The sequence below is a fragment of the Podarcis gaigeae genome (genome assembly GCF_964106915.1).
Source record: "Podarcis gaigeae genome assembly, chromosome: 10".
Classification (NCBI taxonomy): Eukaryota; Metazoa; Chordata; class Lepidosauria; order Squamata; family Lacertidae; genus Podarcis; species Podarcis gaigeae.
Genome location: NC_139686.1, coordinates 25,992,119 through 26,009,777, shown reverse-complemented (window position 1 = coordinate 26,009,777; position 17,659 = coordinate 25,992,119). Strand labels below are relative to the sequence as shown.

At 43.2% G+C, this 17,659-nt stretch overlaps 2 protein-coding genes across 8 annotated transcripts in view; one reads left to right on the top strand and one right to left on the bottom strand.

The window, feature by feature from the left end:
* TIMP3 (TIMP metallopeptidase inhibitor 3) overlaps positions 1-10,127 on the bottom strand; it is a 47,096-nt gene extending 36,969 nt beyond the window's left edge. For 3 of the 4 annotated variants that reach the window (XR_014555654.1, XR_014555655.1, XM_083700974.1), the window contains exon 1: positions 9,335-10,053. Coding sequence is in view for 1 of the 4 variants with exons in the window: in XM_083700974.1 (XP_083557100.1) it covers positions 9,335-9,458 (124 nt within the window). In the remaining 3 variants the exon portion in view is untranslated. Of the gene's footprint in view, positions 1-9,334 lie in introns of all 4 variants that reach the window. The other variant, XR_014555653.1, reaches the window with a different exon arrangement.
* Positions 1-17,659, top strand: part of SYN3 (synapsin III) — a 194,138-nt gene that overhangs the window by 88,738 nt on the left and 87,741 nt on the right. The gene's annotated exons all lie outside the window — the stretch shown is intronic.

Here is a 17,659-nt window from a genome sequence, read left to right as displayed (position 1 = left end):
GGGGCAGTGAGTGCCAAGATGTAGTGCCATGCTACATTTGTGTGGGATGCTAAAGTACACAAATGGATTTGAACTAACTGAGCACTTCTTCACCTGCAGATCTCTAGTAAGAGTAAAATGATGTTCAGTCATTGACTAGTTTTACAGATGATGGAGGGTAATGGGAGGATCAAAGCTTCCCCGGTCACCCAAAGTTGACAGCCAGCATGACAGATTGGTACAGCCACCATTCCCTTCGCACACCGTACATATTCTGCATTGGTAACTGGGAGGCAGGGCACACCGCCAGAGTTACTGACCCCTATTGGAAAGACCTCATGGGAGGTTAAGACTCTTAATGGTTACTGTTCCTGGTGGCTATGTACTAAGTCCAGTATCAGAGGCATCATTTTATTTGGTTGGTTGGTTAAGGCATTTATATACTGCATAATCATTAGCATTTCTAAGCGGTGTGCATTAAAAGAAGAAAAGCTATTTAGCATTCCACTGAACACCTGTAGCTGGGGAACAAAACCAAGCAGGAGAGCACTACTGTGTTCGTGGCAGGTTCGTAGACTCCCTATAGGCATCTGATTGGCCACTGCGAGAACAGGATGTTGGACTGGATGGGCTTTGGGCCTGATCCAGTAGGGGTTCTTCCTATGCTGCAATTCTCATGCTGTGATACTGGAGGCAGTATGCAGAAACCTCCCTCCTTGATCCGTTACTGGTTGCTAGGGTTGTTTGGGGGATCAGCAGGTATAAAACAGATGCTGTCATATTTTGGGTTCTTGTCCTTGAACTTTTTGAAGTCGTGTGCAGACAGGAAAATCAACTTCAAACAGACTTAGTTCAACTGGGGCAAAACGTACTTATTTCAAACTGTTTGTTTTAATTAAAGCAATTATGAACACATTAAAAAGGGAATGTAAGGTGAGCCTTCCACAGAGAGAGGTCTTAAGGAAGTAGGTGATCAGAGCTTTGCTAGGGCAGGCTCAGTATGGAACATGCTGCCTTGAAAATGCCATCTTTGCTTATCCAGTTTTGCTTTTGGAAACACATCTGAATAAAATAAGTTGGGGTGGGTTTTTTACCTTTATGGGAGATTGCAATAGACATGTTTGCAAGTAGAAGGTCCAGGTGTCTCCAATTAAAGGCTCCCAGGTAGCTGGGAAAGCCTCTGCATGAAGGCCTATGGAGGCAGGGCTGCTGTTAGTTGGCAATAGTTTACCTGAATGTGCCAGTGGCCTGATTCTGTATTTTGCAGCTTTCTATGTTTCTATTAGGGACACAGGTGGCGCTGTGGGTTAAACCACAGAGCCTAGGATTTGCCGATCAGAAGGTTGGCAGTTTGAATCCCTGCGATGGGGTGAGCTCCCGTTGCTTGGTCCCTGCTCCTGCCAACCTAGCAGTTCAAAAGCACAAAAGTGCAAGTAGATAAATAGGTACTGCTCCGGCGGGAAGGTAAACGGCGTTTCCGTGTGCTGCTCTGGTTTGCCAGAAGCGGCTTAGTCATGCTGGCCACATGACCCGGGAGCTGTACGCCGGCTCCCTCGGCCAATAAAGCGAGATGAGCGCCGCAACCCCAGAGTCGGTCACGAATGGACTTAATGGTCAGGGGTCCCTTTACCTTTACCTATGTTTCTATTTCCTAGATATTCTAAGAGATCTGCTGTTGATTCCATATACTATATTTTATTTTAATTCCACTTCTGTTGCCCATTCTTCACATCACTTTGGAGCAACTCCAACTCCCATCAGTGCCAGCCAACATGGCTGATTGCCACTGATGATGGGAGTTGTGCTCCAGCAACATCTGGGGGAACATAGCTTCTGCAGGCCTGATCAAACCAGTTTTGCCTATTCTCAAGGAACAAGTGCCTCCACATTCACAGTCAGTTTGGAAAATCTCCATGTGTTGCAAGGAGGGACTCCATAAAGGCAAGGTTGGGAAACCTTGATCAGTCCAAGGGCCACATTTCCCTCTGGGCAACCTTCTGAGGGCCACATGGCAGAGTTGGGGACAGAGGCAAAAATGGATGCAGCAACAAGTGTTAATTTTATATTTGCATAATAGGCTAGTTTTCTACACATACACCTATCTATGCTATATTCTGACAGGCAAGAGGCATTATCAGAATTCAAGGACAAATTCCAGTTAGGCAAAAACAGGTTTTCCACACAAATAAATGTATCCTACAAGGCAGTTGCAATTGGTTTCTTGCAATAAGGGAAAAGGATATGAGAAGCTGGTGTAGCTCAAAAGTGAGATGGGAACCAGGAAATCTTTGGTTCAAATCTCATCTCTGTCATGTATTCACTAGGTGGCATTAATGAGATAATAGTGACTTGCTTCACTGGGCTATTGTAAGGATTACTCTCACACACATGTAGGGGAAACAGTGAAGGTTCCCTATGGAGGTAAATAAAACTAGCTAATGAAATCAATAGACATTTATTGTACATACATTGCACACACACTTTCATAGTTACAGTCTCATTTAGTATGACAGAAGTCAGTGCCAACTAGGGAGCAGTCAGGGAGAGCACAGAAGGAGGAAATGGAAGAAAACTCTTTCTCAGTTGGAACTAAGAACCCTGAGTCAAAACTAGAACATCTGTCTTTCTGCACATGTTGAGGTTTTGAGGAGTTTACTTCCCACAGGAGATCTGGAGTAAGCATGTGCCGTGGTAACTAGATACTAACAGAACCCTTCAGAATTGCATTATGAAATACTGTAATACACACAATCTTCTATCGCATTTTTGGAAGAAAAACATTTGGACTAGTAACAAATTACAAGCCAAATTCCACAAGGCACCAAGTGTTCTCAAATCCCCAGGCCAGCCTCTGTAGCTGTCACTCAACCACTTCTCTTGGCTGCTAAATCAGCCTTCAATAACCTGGTGTCCTCCAGATGTTTTACTACAACGTTGCCATGTTGGCTGAGACTGATGTGAGTTGTAGTCCCAAACATCTGGAGAGCACCAGGTTGGGGAAGGTTGTATCCTTCTCTTCCGCAGAATACTTTGCTGTTGAATGGAATAGCCTGTTGTACAGCACTTTGATAGCCTCAGGCTGGGAAGCAGTTTGCCAATTTGTAAAATAAATAAATGCCTTGTAACACCAGCTGATTGTGACCCAGAATTCTGCCTGGGAAGTTGGTTGACTAATTAGCTCCTGAAGATTTAACAGAAATATCATTTGAGAGCTTTTTTTTCAGGAAGCAAATAACTCCAAACTAACAGAAGTATGTACATATAATTGGAAGTGTGTTAGTGATGGTTGGTGCCCATTAGGAATAGAGGGGCAGAAGGCAAGAATACCAACAGCAGGTGGAGCTAAAGCCAATGACAATTCAGAGGCAACTCATTTTAGTCCAGTCCCCACCCTTTTCCCTGCTGAGTTTGTAGAACTCACAGAAGTAATTCTGTGAGTAAGGAGGAGGAGGTTGACAGGTAGTTCCACTCCCTGGCAGGCAAGTGGGGCTGGCTAAGGGCAGATGGAGGTTAACTTAAGAAATTAGGAACCTAGTTGATCAGGCCAATGGCCATTTGACCCAGCATCCTGTTCTCCACTGAGTACGAGGCTCCACTAGGATTACTCGGGCTCCCTGCTAAACAATGTCAACAGGGGTGCTGAACTGAGTTGCAGGGCAATATAGAAGGGTGTGGTGTCTGCATTATACAACAGCAAACTCATGCAGATGGGGTAAGTTTATTTCGAGACGAAGAAGAGTTAAGATTTTAGACATCAAAACTCTTGAGATGAACAGGGACCAATAGTATCCACCCATTACATCAGATAATTCCTTGCATAACATGAGACATATGCTCATGCGTTTATTAAAACTGGTTAAGTTTTAGTCAGAAAAGGCTGGGGAAAGGGTGTAGCCGTAGGACATTTTTCTATCTAAGTGTAATTGGGGTGTTGGTAGCAGGTGGAATAGTGAAGTGAGATACTTGTAACATTTTATCAGAAAGAAGGAAGTGGGGAGGGTCTCTCCAAACATACAGATATGCTGCATTTAGCAATCTGAATAATTCTTGCTTCTCATGCAAAAAAAGGTTTTAAAAAGTGCAACGAAAAGCACAACATGCCTGCTGGAATGATCACAGCTTTGTAAGGGGAGACAAAGCAATTGTCTCCATTATTCCACATACAATAGCAAAAAGGGGAATCAAAATGTGTGTCCTTTGAGGGGCAGAAGCAGCAAAGCTATTTTGTCAGGCTCACAGAATACTCTCATGTCATGTCCTCTCTTCTTTTTCAAGCTATCACTACCTTGGGTCCATTAATTTCAATGGGTCTACTCTGAGTCAAATGTAGTTGAAGACAACCCTATGAGTAGAAAAATAAGAATCTGAGAGAAACTGAAATTGGCAGTTTCACCCATCCCTACTTCCAAATAAACGCACACAAGACTGGTATAAAACCATAGTGTAAAACCATATAAAGAGCAAACATTGCTTTCTGGCCTATACAGTATTAGACTGTAATGAAGGGTCCCATTTCTGAATGCTCCCTCAGTGAAAGTCCTTCCATATAGGAAATTACCTGTGGTATCATAACTACAACTTTCCTCATTTCCCAGGCATGGTCCCTTCTGATCTTCTTATTGTTCTCTGTAAATCACTGTTTCTATTTTGCCCTATTTAGGACATAATTTAGGAGCAAACAATAATAACCTGTTAGTCAAAATAAGCTGCAAGGATCCAATTAAAAAGCCCAGTATGAACTTAAATTGGCAATTTCCTGTAGGACAGTTTGACCCAAATATGGTAGCAAACAAGAGTAAATCTATGATACAATTTAAGATGGCTATGGTGGACCTTAGACTGTCATAACTAGCTCTTCTCCAGTCTGGTACTCCGTTGTGGCAACATGGACTCTCCATAGACCCAACGATGGATATATTTTTGTTTATGACAGTCCTGTTGCCATCCTAATTTAAGTATGGTTAGAGGAGAGGCAAGATTTTGCTCTGAGGGAGGAGACGACCTTGGCTAGGCTGGATACTTCCTGTTCCTCCCTTGTCTTGCATCCAAAATCACCTTTTCCCTTCCTCTGATGCTGTTGTCACTATGACTCCATAGAACTTGAACTGCCTTTCACCACTGCCATCACAACTGCCGTCTTATAGGCTGCTGTCATACACCAGTACAAAGAAATGAATGAGCTCACCCTAGTACCTGAATTCAAGCAAGTGTGTGTATGTGTGTGTGTTTTTACAAGATGCAAGCATTATTCAGCTCCTTCTGAAACCACATTAGCATTTCCTTTTTTAAAAGAAAAAGAAAACGTTTTCCAGGATGCTTCCTAACTACTTCATTGACTTGCAGAGTCACAGGGACAATGTGAACAGATCTGTCCTGGCAGACTTTTCTGAAGCACCTGTTCTTGCAGCACTGACTCCTCCCTAAGACATGCATTTTGCCAGGAATCTGAAGAGCTGTACAGAGTCGCTGCCAAGCCTAAAAAACCTTCTTCTCCCCACTCTGTTACACATACACAATTTGTTTTATCAACCAGCATGTAGTTTATTCTGCCTAAACCCTGCTCTGGTACACTGCTACAAGTCTCCATGGAAACACTTATGTCTTCGTCAGCTAGAAGTTTGGATCCAATTCTTCCTCTTTTGGCTCTTCAGGAGCATGGCAGTGTTTACTAAAGAGATGCTGGCAGGGCTGGTAGTTGACCAAAGGACTTGGCCCTTCACAGACCACAGTGTGCTTCTCAGCATTGTGGATAAGACATGTTTAAAACGAAAAATAGACTCTTAGTATTGGAAATCCTGTTAATCTTCCACTTTATATGCTGTTCTCTAGTGTTTACACTTTGTGGTAAAAGTTACACTCTGCCCCAGTTTCAGTTCAGCTTGCAACTAACTCCAATTCTGAAGCTATGATTTAAAAATAAAATGTAGATAATTCAGAATTTGACACTGAATTAGCACAAAGAGTCTGCCTACTAGGAGCTTATTCACACCATCAACAATTAAGAGACTGTGTTATCTTTGAGTCATTAGAATAATTTGTTACTATGGCTGGAGCAGATTCATGCTTCATTTAACAGAGTGAGTTTAAAACACATATCTATTGATATGCCGAAAAAATTCAGGGCTCGCCCCCACTTCTGCTTGTCCCATGCCTAGAAAGTATGAGTTGGAGTGGTTTTCCAGCTCAGCCAGAGGTCCATCTATTCCACACTTCGCTCATCCTGGCAGAACTTGAGTTTGGATTGTTCCCTGTGTCTTGTCCCAACCCCTTTACTGTGAAAGCAAACCCAGCAGTAGAGCTAATCCAAAACGTACTTATTAATTTTCACTTCAGCCAAAATCACGCTTGTTATTCACACTTCCAGATGCACCTTCTCAGTTCTACCCTCTTTGCTCCCACGTAAACACCAGTATTTATAGTACGCTGAGAAATCACAGCATTTATGATTAAGAGAACAATACAATCTCATGCATCACAGTACATTAGAAGCACGTGGAAGAGCACACAAATGTGCTTTGAAATTATTCCCATTTTCAGAAAAATGCAAACTCTCAATGGCAGTGGCCTCTAAATTGATCTGCCTACTCCTACAACACAAAGAAAGGAGGAGCATTAAAAATCTTCCAGTGAACTTTGAGCTGTCCATTTGCAGGATTTTCCAATCTAAAATTATTTAAGTAAAATTGCAACTCTCCCAGCACTTTTTTAACATGCAAAGTTTTTCTTGGCTTTCCGTCCCCAACATAGTACCTAAACTAGACATGAATAAATGGACTTGGCTAAAATCTCTAACCCTCGTTCTTTAGTTTTATTTTTAACTTTCAGTGGGAGTTATAGGCTAACTACTTAGAATGACATTCAGAGAGAAAAAAGCAGAGTTTTCCATATCAATCCATATCTATAAAACCTTTTCCATCTCAGCATTCAGGACCAGCTTTACTAGGAAACAATATGAAGCAGTTACAGCATAGTTTGGAAGAGAGGCCATTTTTCCTGCCTCCCTCTTTGTGTGTGTCATGAGAGAGAGAGAGAGAGAGAGAGAGAGAGAGAGAGAGAGAGAGAGAGCGCTCCAGTACACAGAAGGAGCATCATTTCACCTTCAGGTGTGAAGGTAGTATCACCTCCATGCCTGTTCAGGTCCATGTAAATGCTTTCACCACTTGGTTGCTCCACCAGCATGTTTAGCATACCATGCAAGTAATTCATCCCCCAAAGGAAGTGGCAGCACTTATGTGGAGTATTAAACATATTGACAAACCACCACATGGATGGATGCCTTTGCACAGCCACTCACCCTACAGCTATCTGGATCTGCAGTATAAAGGGATCCGCACTACCAGAACGGATCTAGAGAGGGCACCACTTTTATCATACAGCTTTTTACCTTTCTGTAAAGCGGGAGGGGGGTGTAACCCGCAGCCCTCCAGATGTTATGAGATTACTGCAGTGCTCTTCATCATCCTTGATCACTGGCCATGTTGGCCGAGGCCAATGAGAGTTGTATTCCAACAACATATGGAGGGCCACATAATCCCCAACTCGGCAGTAAATGTCACTCAGAGATCACAACCTTTGCCTGTTATTATCTGGACATAATGACTGTGGGCATATATACTTGACATGCCATTTTCAAGCTATTTTCAGGAGTAGTCAATGCGGAGCCCCATCAGCCCTAGCCAACATGGTCAATGATTGGGGTCATAGTTAAATAACATTTGGAGGGCACCACATTGGCCACTATCACTATGGGTCAAACTGCAACCATGAGCATCACAAAAGTCTTGGGATGAGCCTCTCAAGTAATTGCTCTGGGATAACAGTGCAGCACAAGGAGCTAGGGGACTACTGAGATCCATTTCAAGCCGCTAAGGGGGATGCTAAGCACAGAATTGTCTTGTGAGTGTCCAGAAGAAAAAGTTTCAAAACTGTTGCAATAGACTATGAGAGACCAAGTGTGGCTATATGTGGTCAGTTAATAGCACCACATCAGACGGAGGAGGAGTGCACTGTTACTCCACTGGTTGACTGTAAAAAGTCTGGGTGCTTATGAACTACATATTTCAGAAGGAAAACTACGCAAAGCATTTACAAATGAGCCATTTTAACTTGTTCCTCTCTCCCTTGTGACAATTGTGCATATATACAGAATACACATAGTGATTTCAGAAAGCCAAGTACCACACTTCTTTTGTTTTGATTGCCTGAAAACACAACACAATTTATGAACCTGCCCAGTTCAAATCACACTGCACAGAAAGCCTGCAATGTCTTTTCCTTGACACTGCGCTCAACATTATGAGAATCAGGAGCCCATAAATACAGTTGTGACTAATTGCTGTGAATAACACTATTTTCAAGTTGCTGGGCACAGGCCCTTCGAGAAGGAGAATTTGTCCTGTGTTCTTGTTTTAGTATTTGCTTGACACTAACCCAGCTACTTGAGCAAGTATAAAGGACATTTTGGCTGCACACACACCTTCATTTTTGTTTTTGTCTATGTAGGAAAGAAGCCAGTTTCACAGTCTGTTACTATAGCCTATAAATCCATGCTGTACTTTTCCTCCCGCCCTAGAAGACTCTGTGATTATGAGAAGCATTGTACCTTAAGGTGTGTTTTTTAAATACTTATCTACAATATTTCTTCAAGAATATTCCAACACAGAGAGAAGTGTAAACATACATCACTGAAATCTAGATCAGTTCTCCCCTTTATTTTTAACTGCATTTCGTAATTTAATTGAAGTCAGGTTGGGTAGAACATCAAAGGATTGGCACATCCGGAAGTGCATTATTCATTCTCCTTCTCTGGAACTGCTGAAATCCATCAAATGTGCTAGGCTCCCTCTGGTATGCTCTGAAGCTGCTTTCCTTCCTAATTCTTCCGGAAACTGAGCCCTGACATAATCAGCTCACACTGGATCAGAGAACTTTCTGAATATCACTAAACTTCATAACACCGCAAGCAACCGTGAACTCCACTCGTACAATGTATAAGAAAGAGAGCATACAAGAGAGGGGGAACAAAAGGAAACGCAACAGGGAGGTTTGGCTTAGAATTTTGCAAAACCGCCTAGCTCTCTTGCAAAGCAGGTCTGTGTCACTGAGAGTTCCGACAGCACGTCTCAGTCAAATGGCTTTGCTTTGAGACTACACCGGTTCAGTACTGTGCAGTGCTTAAAGTTAAAACGATGGGCATCAACACACAGGCACACCTGCGTGCGTTTTCCAAAAGCAACCACCGGTTCTTCAAATCTATGGCACCAGGGAGTTTAAGAAGTCCCCAGGAGCCAATAATGCTGCCCGTTAGCGGGGGGGGGGGGGGGCAGGACGACTGCAGAGGGAACTGTACACTTACCAATGTCAGAGTTGCAGAAAGCATCCTGAGGGTGAATTGGGACGCAGGTACAAGCTTCCACCAGCAAGTCACTCAGGCTCCAGCTGCAGAGCAGCATGAGAAGGCTCAGCACGCACCCGAACATGCTGCTGATGCTCTTTGCCCGAACAGTTACTTTCTCACGCGGGCCGGGAAAGGGTGGAGGGTCTCTGCAAAACTGTTGCGTTTTCTGCAGCCCCCTGCCTCCCTCTTCTACTTTTCGGCGGCGGCGGCGAAGAAGAGACTGCACGCTGAATCTTGCCGGACTTTCTGTTGCTGCGTTTCCTTCCACCCCTTCTCAACACAGAAATTCGATTCTCTCCTGCACGAGTTCGAACCCCGCTGAGCGCCTCTCTGCCTTCTCCGCTCTCGGCTGCTGCGGGGAGTTATAGCCTTGATCGCGCCCCTCTCGGGCTCTTGGGGTGCCGCCCCCCGGACCAATCGGAGCCCCGCATTACCTCATCCCTCAGGAAAAGGGGAGCGGCTACCAAAAAAAAAAAGCACCACCACTCAACCTCGCTGGAGGCGGGGTCGCAGCAAGGCATTCAGCTCCATATAGGGAATAATGTGTGCGTTCACTGTATGCGCTGGCTGGGGGGCTGCGAACGGGATTTCTGGCAAGAGGAGCCGCCTGGTGCGCGCGGAAAAGGAACGGGGAGGAGGAGAATAGGTTAATCGGGACGTGCTTCTTGCTACCTGTCGCTGCAAAGGAGCCCCCGACCACCGCCGCCTCATCCCCACCCAACAGGTCGCCAAGAACTGCTGGAAGGAGAGGCTGCCAAGAGGCAGCAGGACTGACTGTGCGTCCCAAAGACCGAGCCAAGTGGGCACAGAACTGCTCCCAGGAACGCCAGCTTGCCCTGCGACCGTGGGTGCCTGGGGCTGTGAGGGCCACGCAGCATGCATGCCGTGGCACCGAAATTCGTGGGTGCCTGGCCTCTTTATGGAGAATTTTGTGGGTGCTCGGGCACCCAGGGCCCCAGGGAGTGGCACCTATGACTGCTCCCATAACTACTCCACAGTGCTGCCCATCCCACCCCATAGGACATGCTTTGCAAGGCACCCTGGGACATAAGAGCCAAATCCTAGGGGCCAAGGTCCCTTCATCATTATCCCCCCAGTATAAAATATTTAAGGGGGTCCCGGCCAAGTTGATGGAAATTGATATTCAAATAGTGTGTGTGCACAACATCTTTTGATTGAATATGTGGAGTGGGGCCCACCTCCCCAGCAATATTTTCAGATTGGCACCCCCTGTTCTGGGAGGCTCTGCGTTTAAAGAAAATTGTTTTAAAGAGATTGTTTATCACTTCTTCCTCCTTTGGGGAGGAAGGCGGAATATTAATCAATAAACAGATAAATAGCTTTTGAATGCCAGTTGCTGGGAATCACAAGTGGTTGAGAGTGCTGATGCACTCATGTCCTGCTTAGAACTCACTCCCCCAGAAGGCAATGGCGGCCACCAACTTGGAGGACTTTAACGGAGGATTAGACAAAGCCATGGATTGCAACGTTACCAGCGTATACTGCCCACAAGGACTGTGTTCTGCCTCCACTGTCAGAGGCCCTGTGCTTCTGAGAACCAGTGGCTGGGAATCACAAGTGGGCAGCGTACCATTGAGCTCATGTCTCACTTGCGGGCTTCCTGCGGGCACCTGTGTTATGTACTAAGCTTGGATCCTAGAAAAATAGGCAAGTAGGATCCTAGAATCCTAGAACAACTGATTGGCTTGCAGGAGAAGACCAATCAGGCTCCAGGAGGAAGTTAATCAGCCTATTAGGCTGGTAGGATTGCAGAATGCAACAACTGATTGGCCTGCAGGAAAAGACCAATCAGGCTCCAGGAGGGAAGCAGAATCAGCCAATCAGATGGAACTCATTGTGTAAATAATGTATATAAAAGCCTAAGGTTTGGGGGGCAATTAAATCACTGTTTTACAAGCTGCAAAGAAGAGGACACCGAGTATATTTCAACCTAATTGGCCACTGTGAGAACAGGATGGTTGGCTGGACTGGCCATTGGCCTGATCCAAGGGGGCTTTTCTTACATTCTTATGGGGGTTGGATGGAGCACCTGTCTAATTTTGTTTATATTTTCCTACAAAACCTATTCTGGCAATCCAAGTCTATGATTTTTTTTTTTCTTTTTGTTTTTAAAGAAAAACCCAAGTGGGAATCCCCCATTCATGGTGGATGTTTCACACACCAGGCTTTGACTTAGTTTCCTTCATGTGGAAACTGGATCCTGTCAAAACTGGGCTAATGCAGGTCATCTTAGTCAAACCTGGTTTTCTGCATGTTTATCACACCTTTGAAACAGGCTGGAAGCCACAAGAAGAATGGTATATGCTATGTACCAACTTTGGTTCTTTTCATTTAAATTTAACTCATGTTTACTCCTAAAGCATCCTGGGGACTGAAATATAGTGAAGATGCAAATAATTCTGCTTTGCGATACCTATGACAACCTTACAGCTCAAGGAGTGCCTTTCTAATTCCTATATGTGTGGATATGTTCATGGGGTGCAAGCTAATTCTGAATTAGAGATAGTAGAAAGGAATTCCATTTTAAGTGCCTTTTTATCTTTTTATGTAAGGAAAAAGTGCCGCAACACATTAATGTCACATTTCTTTCCTCAATAAACAAATGTGCTAGTGGGGAAATGATGGCATGTTGTCTTGGCTCTGGAAAACCATTATTTGATGTTGAGTTGTGTAATGCTCAAAAAAGTTCCACTCAAAGCCTCCCTTTCGCTATGAGTTTATAAAGTCAGCTGTTTAGAACTGCGTTTGGAAAAGCCCCATCATCTTCCAACTCTTAATATTGGTGCATATTTCAGCAATTGCAATACTCTCTGCAATTTATGGGGAGGAATTGTTTGTATTCTTTTGCTCCGTTCCCCTGTGGGATCATATGGCAGAGACAGAATCACAGCAAAGGAAACTGTCAGATGCAAGATGTAACAAGGCAACCTTATTATCCTGGAAAGACAGGGCAGGGTGATTAATCACATTAGAACACAGTGTGTGGTGTCAGAACTCTATTATTGGGATTTAGAAGATTTAGGCATTGATAGTCCTACATTGTGCTGCTAAAACTGGGGTCATCAACCTTTTATGGCCCACGAGCACATTCACAAACTTGAGAAACTGCCATAGGCACCACATACCCAAGACTGCAACTGAAGTTTGATTGCAGTGCAGGGGGCTTTTTTCTTTCCTTTTTTGAGGGGGGGACTCTAATTTTAAATTGCTGTTATGGCCTAATCTGTATTGAAATTGTCCTTTGTCCTTTGTTTTTTCCGGTGTTATGCTTCGCTGACTAGCTGTACGAGTTAATCTGGTCTGTGACCGTTTAATAAAATTTGATTTGATTTGATTTGATTTGAGGGGGGGACTTTCACAGCTGCATTATCGCAGCATCACCCAAAACGCCACAATTAGGATTTAAGTTTAATATTGTATATGTGTGATAATATAGGCTTTAATATTGTATTTTTACATTGTTCTAACCTGCATTTGGCATTTACAGTGAACGTAAGAAATCTAATAAACCTTAATGAAAATGAGACCAGTCCTTTGAAACCAGCATGATAAGGTGTGTGCTTGATATTGCTCCAGAGGTGCCAGGGTGTGCAGTGAGGGAGCATATAATTTTTTCAGCCTGCCCCAATCTATTAGCTATGGTAACAACAAGAAAAGTTAGCATTATATCCACACTTAATGTTTTGCAATAGGGGAAGGATCAGTAGAGAACAAAATTGCAATTCCCTCTCTGTGTTACCTTTCTGTATAGACTTTGAACCAATTGCTTAACTCCCAGATCAATTTTCCCCTCTCCAACCTTCTTCGGGAGGATGGAGAAACCCTGTAATTAGAGTGTACCATGTCACATGAAATATATCCTTTGTAAGAAAATTAAAATAGTGCTGTATCATCAAATAATGAAGCCCTAGTTATCTTTGTTCTTGCTTGGATGAGGCCAAGAGGTTGCACCCCAGGATAAAGTAACCCATAGTGCATAATGAGCTCTTATCTGGCCTGCTTAGACTATAATATGAAACAAGCCTTATATAATTAATTGAAAACCCTCTAGTGCAGTTCTTGGGGATATATATGCTTTGCTATGAAATTGTACAGAGGACATGAAACCTCAGAGGATGTGGGGTATTTTTCCAAAGGGGCCACACTTGCCTACTGTTTATCTCAGCTAGGTGCCTGCCCAAGCCTTTAGAACAATCATAAGCATGTTTACTCAGTCTCCTGCCAAGCTCAGCAAGGCTCCCTTCCAAGTAAGTATGCTTAAGACAGCTGCCTCAATAATACTCATTATTTACGTATGTAGCACTTTTAGCATTCAAAGTGCTTCCCATACACTATATTAGGTCACACCCACACCATACATTTAAAGCTCTATTCAACTACTTTCACAGTCAATGTAGAAATCTGGGAACTGTAATTTGTTAAGGGTGCTATCCTCACAGAGCTAAAATTCCCAGCACCCTTAACAAACTACAGTTGCCAGGATCTTCCATGACAGTTAAAGTGGTATAATATTGCTTTCAATATACGGTGGTGATGGATGTGAATTTATTAATCCTTTAACCCATTCACCCTGGCAAGGGAGACCAGCATTATTTTATTATATTACAGATGAAAGCAGAATACACTTGTCTGCCTATGGCCACCTAGTGGGTTCAGAGTGGAGATGAAATTTTTGAATTGTAGACTTTTCCATTCACAGCTCTATCTATGCTATGTTGTAATTAGTACACAGATAAACATAGAGTAAGAAATATGTGCACCTTGCAACTCTCAAAAGGTGATAAGTTATTTCTGAAGTAGGCTGCCAACACTACCAGAGCAGAAGTTTCCTTTAGAACGTATTTCCCTTCCCAAGTCAGTTTGGAATGTGTCTGAGAATTATGCTAGAGGGCACTGTGTTCCAAGAGACTGGGGCTTTGGGGATTTATTGGAGAGAAGAAGAAAATATGTTGCTCGTCATTTGAGATCATTAAAGATTCAATTGATCTTTTATTTGCATGGCTCGGGTTTCCAGTGCTTCTTGAGGTCTGCCTTTGCTACATTCCAATTAAGATCCCTCTGTTCTCCATCTGTCAAATTCCCAAGTCCATCTTGGTTGTTCACTCCTGACTTCTCTTCCCAGCAAGGAATATCTGAGATGCCATTCCCAAAAGATGCCTGAAGAGGGTGAAATGTCTCTAGACAGGAGCTAAAAGGCTCTGGTATCTTCAAGGACACTATTACTCAATTTTTAAATGGGATTATCAGTTAATAGCAAGGGTGCTCTAGAATCCTAAAGGTAACTGCTTCTGAAACAACAGAACCCTGTGAATGCAATTGTATTGGCAACTGGCCACATTTCTCCACTGCTTGAGTCATCTTATTCATAACTTTCCTGTTCCAGTCTAACACACATAGAATAGACCATGCATACTTCTTTCCCCATCCTATATAGCTTTCACACCCAAAACTAAAGAAAAGCCCATTCTTAACATCAGCATCACACCTCCCCTTCTCTCCTGTTTTCCCCAATGTCAGTGTGCCTCCACAGGAAGAATAAGATAGAAGTCAGAAGCAACTACAGTGGTACCTGGGGTTAAGTACTTAATTCGTTCCAGAGGTCCGTACTTAACCTGAAACTGTTCTTAACCTGAAGCACCACTTTAGCTAATGGGGCCTCCTGCTGCCGCCGCGCCGCCGGAGCACGATTTCTGTTCTCATCCTGAAGCAAAGTTCTTAACCTGAAGCACTATTTCTGGGTTAGCGGAGTCTGTAACCTGAAGCGTATGTAACCCGAGGTACCACTGTATTCACTTTGGGGGGAAATGTAAAGGGGTGCTCTTGGAGACACCGTTGGTAAGGGCTAAATCTCATTGGCATTCTCAACTGGCCATTGAGAATCAAGCTTGATGATGAATTCTTAGCTCCACTCCTTCATCTACCTGGCTTCTGTTTCTTGGTAACACTGGCGGGCGATGAGAATGCAGGATTCTCATTTTCATACAGCTAGCTAGTTAAAAATTAGCTCTAACCAGTGCCTGCTTACAAACATGCAGACTTGGAAGACATCTGAAGTAAGCCTTGTCAAGGGAATTTTTAAATGTTTGATGTCTTATTGTATTTTAAAATATTTTGTTGGGAGCAGTTGAGTGGCTGGGACAACAAAGTCAGACGGGCAACATATAATTAATAATATTGTTATTGTTGTTATTTCCTCCCAGTGGCAGAACTTCTGTCAGAAAAAAAAAATCATGGATATTCTAACCGCTGAGGGGAAGGGTCAAGTCATACAGTATTCACAAATGTGTGCAGCTACAAAAAAATAAAACCCCCAAAAAAGCTCAGTTTGGTGAGTGCTGTTTGTGCCATTGACAGTGAGTGGTGCATGAGGCTCTGGGCTAGTTAGTCCAAGTCCGAAAGCAGGCTGAGGATGCTGAGTGGCCAAAGAAAGAAGGAAAAAGGCAGAAATGTGAGGGAGATATTGCCACCCATAAAGGTTTGGCTTAAACAAATCCTCAGTCATTGACCGGGAGCAGGAGAGCTGTTGGTGGGGATGGACTTGGCCTCATAGAACACAACCCGGCTGCACTATGTTTTATATCTTGATACAATAACCAACCAAATCCTTGGCTACAGATCTCTGGTTCTTGCCAATCGCTTATCCTTTCTATAGTTTGCTGGGGGAAGTAGCTTGTGCAGGGCTATGTGCTGTTACAATAGGGGGCTACTGCTTAGTGAGCAAGCAGGGAGAACTCTGGTCGACAGCCATTGTTGGGGAGCAGCTGCAAAGAGGAGATAATCTACTCACCTGTAAACATACCCCTACTATCTATAAATACCATGGTCTTACTTGGCTTTATCAGCATGGTTCTATTAGTAGATATCAGCTATAAGTCGTGTGTGTGTGTGTGTAATGGTATCCCTTTTTAACAAGCCTTTACTATTATAAGTTTCTACTTATCTCAATTCACTGTGCGTCCACAATGAAGCCTTACGTCAATGTAGCAGTCTATAAATAGTGTTCCCATTTGTCTGAACTTTTTATTATCCGACGGTTTTAAACGTCCTTGCAGAACATTTTTTTTTTAAGCATTCAGTAAAAATCAGGCACAAGTCACAAGCATGGCATCCAGCTACGGCACTAGCAAAAAGATTAGCTCTTCCTTCCCTGAATTACTAGAATATTACTATTGCAATATTCTAAACATAGGACTGTATTTACAAAGACATAAGCATGTAGCTTTCTTTAAAAACAAACTACAGGTATTAAGAAACTGCAAATGGTGTAAAATGTAACCGCCAGAAAGCTGGTAGGATCTATATGGCTCTTATACCAACTGTCTGTTCATCTCTGTGCTTAATTTAAAGTGCTCATCTTAACCTTTAGACCTCTGAGTGGCCTAAGACTAGGTTATCTTTCACTCATGTGAACCTGCTTGAGTCCTAGGATTGGTTTTAGACTCTGCTCTCTCACCACCTACAGTGGCTGTTGATTGGCAGGTATAAGAGGCAGGGCCCTCTCAGTAGTGGTCCCACAGTTCCAGAACTCCCAAGAGAGAGACCCAGGCAAATTTTGAAAAACTTTTTATTCTGACAGTACATTCTATTTGATTTCTGATGTTTTAAGGGAGGGGGGAAATGTGCTTGTTTTATTTAATTAATTACATCCTGCCCTTCAGAACAACCTTCCAAGGTGCCTTACGAAAACAAGATAAAATGCAAATAAAACTCAAATGGCATCATCATTAATACATTTTAATGCATTTTAAAATTTGGGGCAAAATTTAAAATTTAGCATCAGGTGGGCCTCTCTGGGAAAGTCCTGGGTGAAGACATAGCTTTTCGCAAGGGCCTTTGACTGAATTATCTTTTGCTGGCTTAAATTCAGCATTTGGAAGACTCCTCTGTCATTCTGAATTTTGTGAAATTTATTTTACCTTTTTATGGTTTCTCTTTTGATTTTTTTTTTAATTGGGCTTAATTCTGGGGTGACTATTTGTTTTTATACCGTGTTATTATTATCTTATTTGTTAGTTGCCTTAGGTTCCTTCCAAGAATTGGGTGGGATAGAATTTTTTAAAAACAGATAAAAATATGAAGTGCCACCTCTGAGAAGGGTCTTTCTCTGGTCACCACCCACCTCCCTTCAAATGGTGGGGGACCTGGAGGAGAGCCTCTCAATGTACAGGCATATTGGTATAGGAGCAGGCCTTCCTTCAGCTACCTGCATCCTAAGCCATGTAGTGCTTTAAGCATGTACTTAAAAATGGACCAGAATACAGT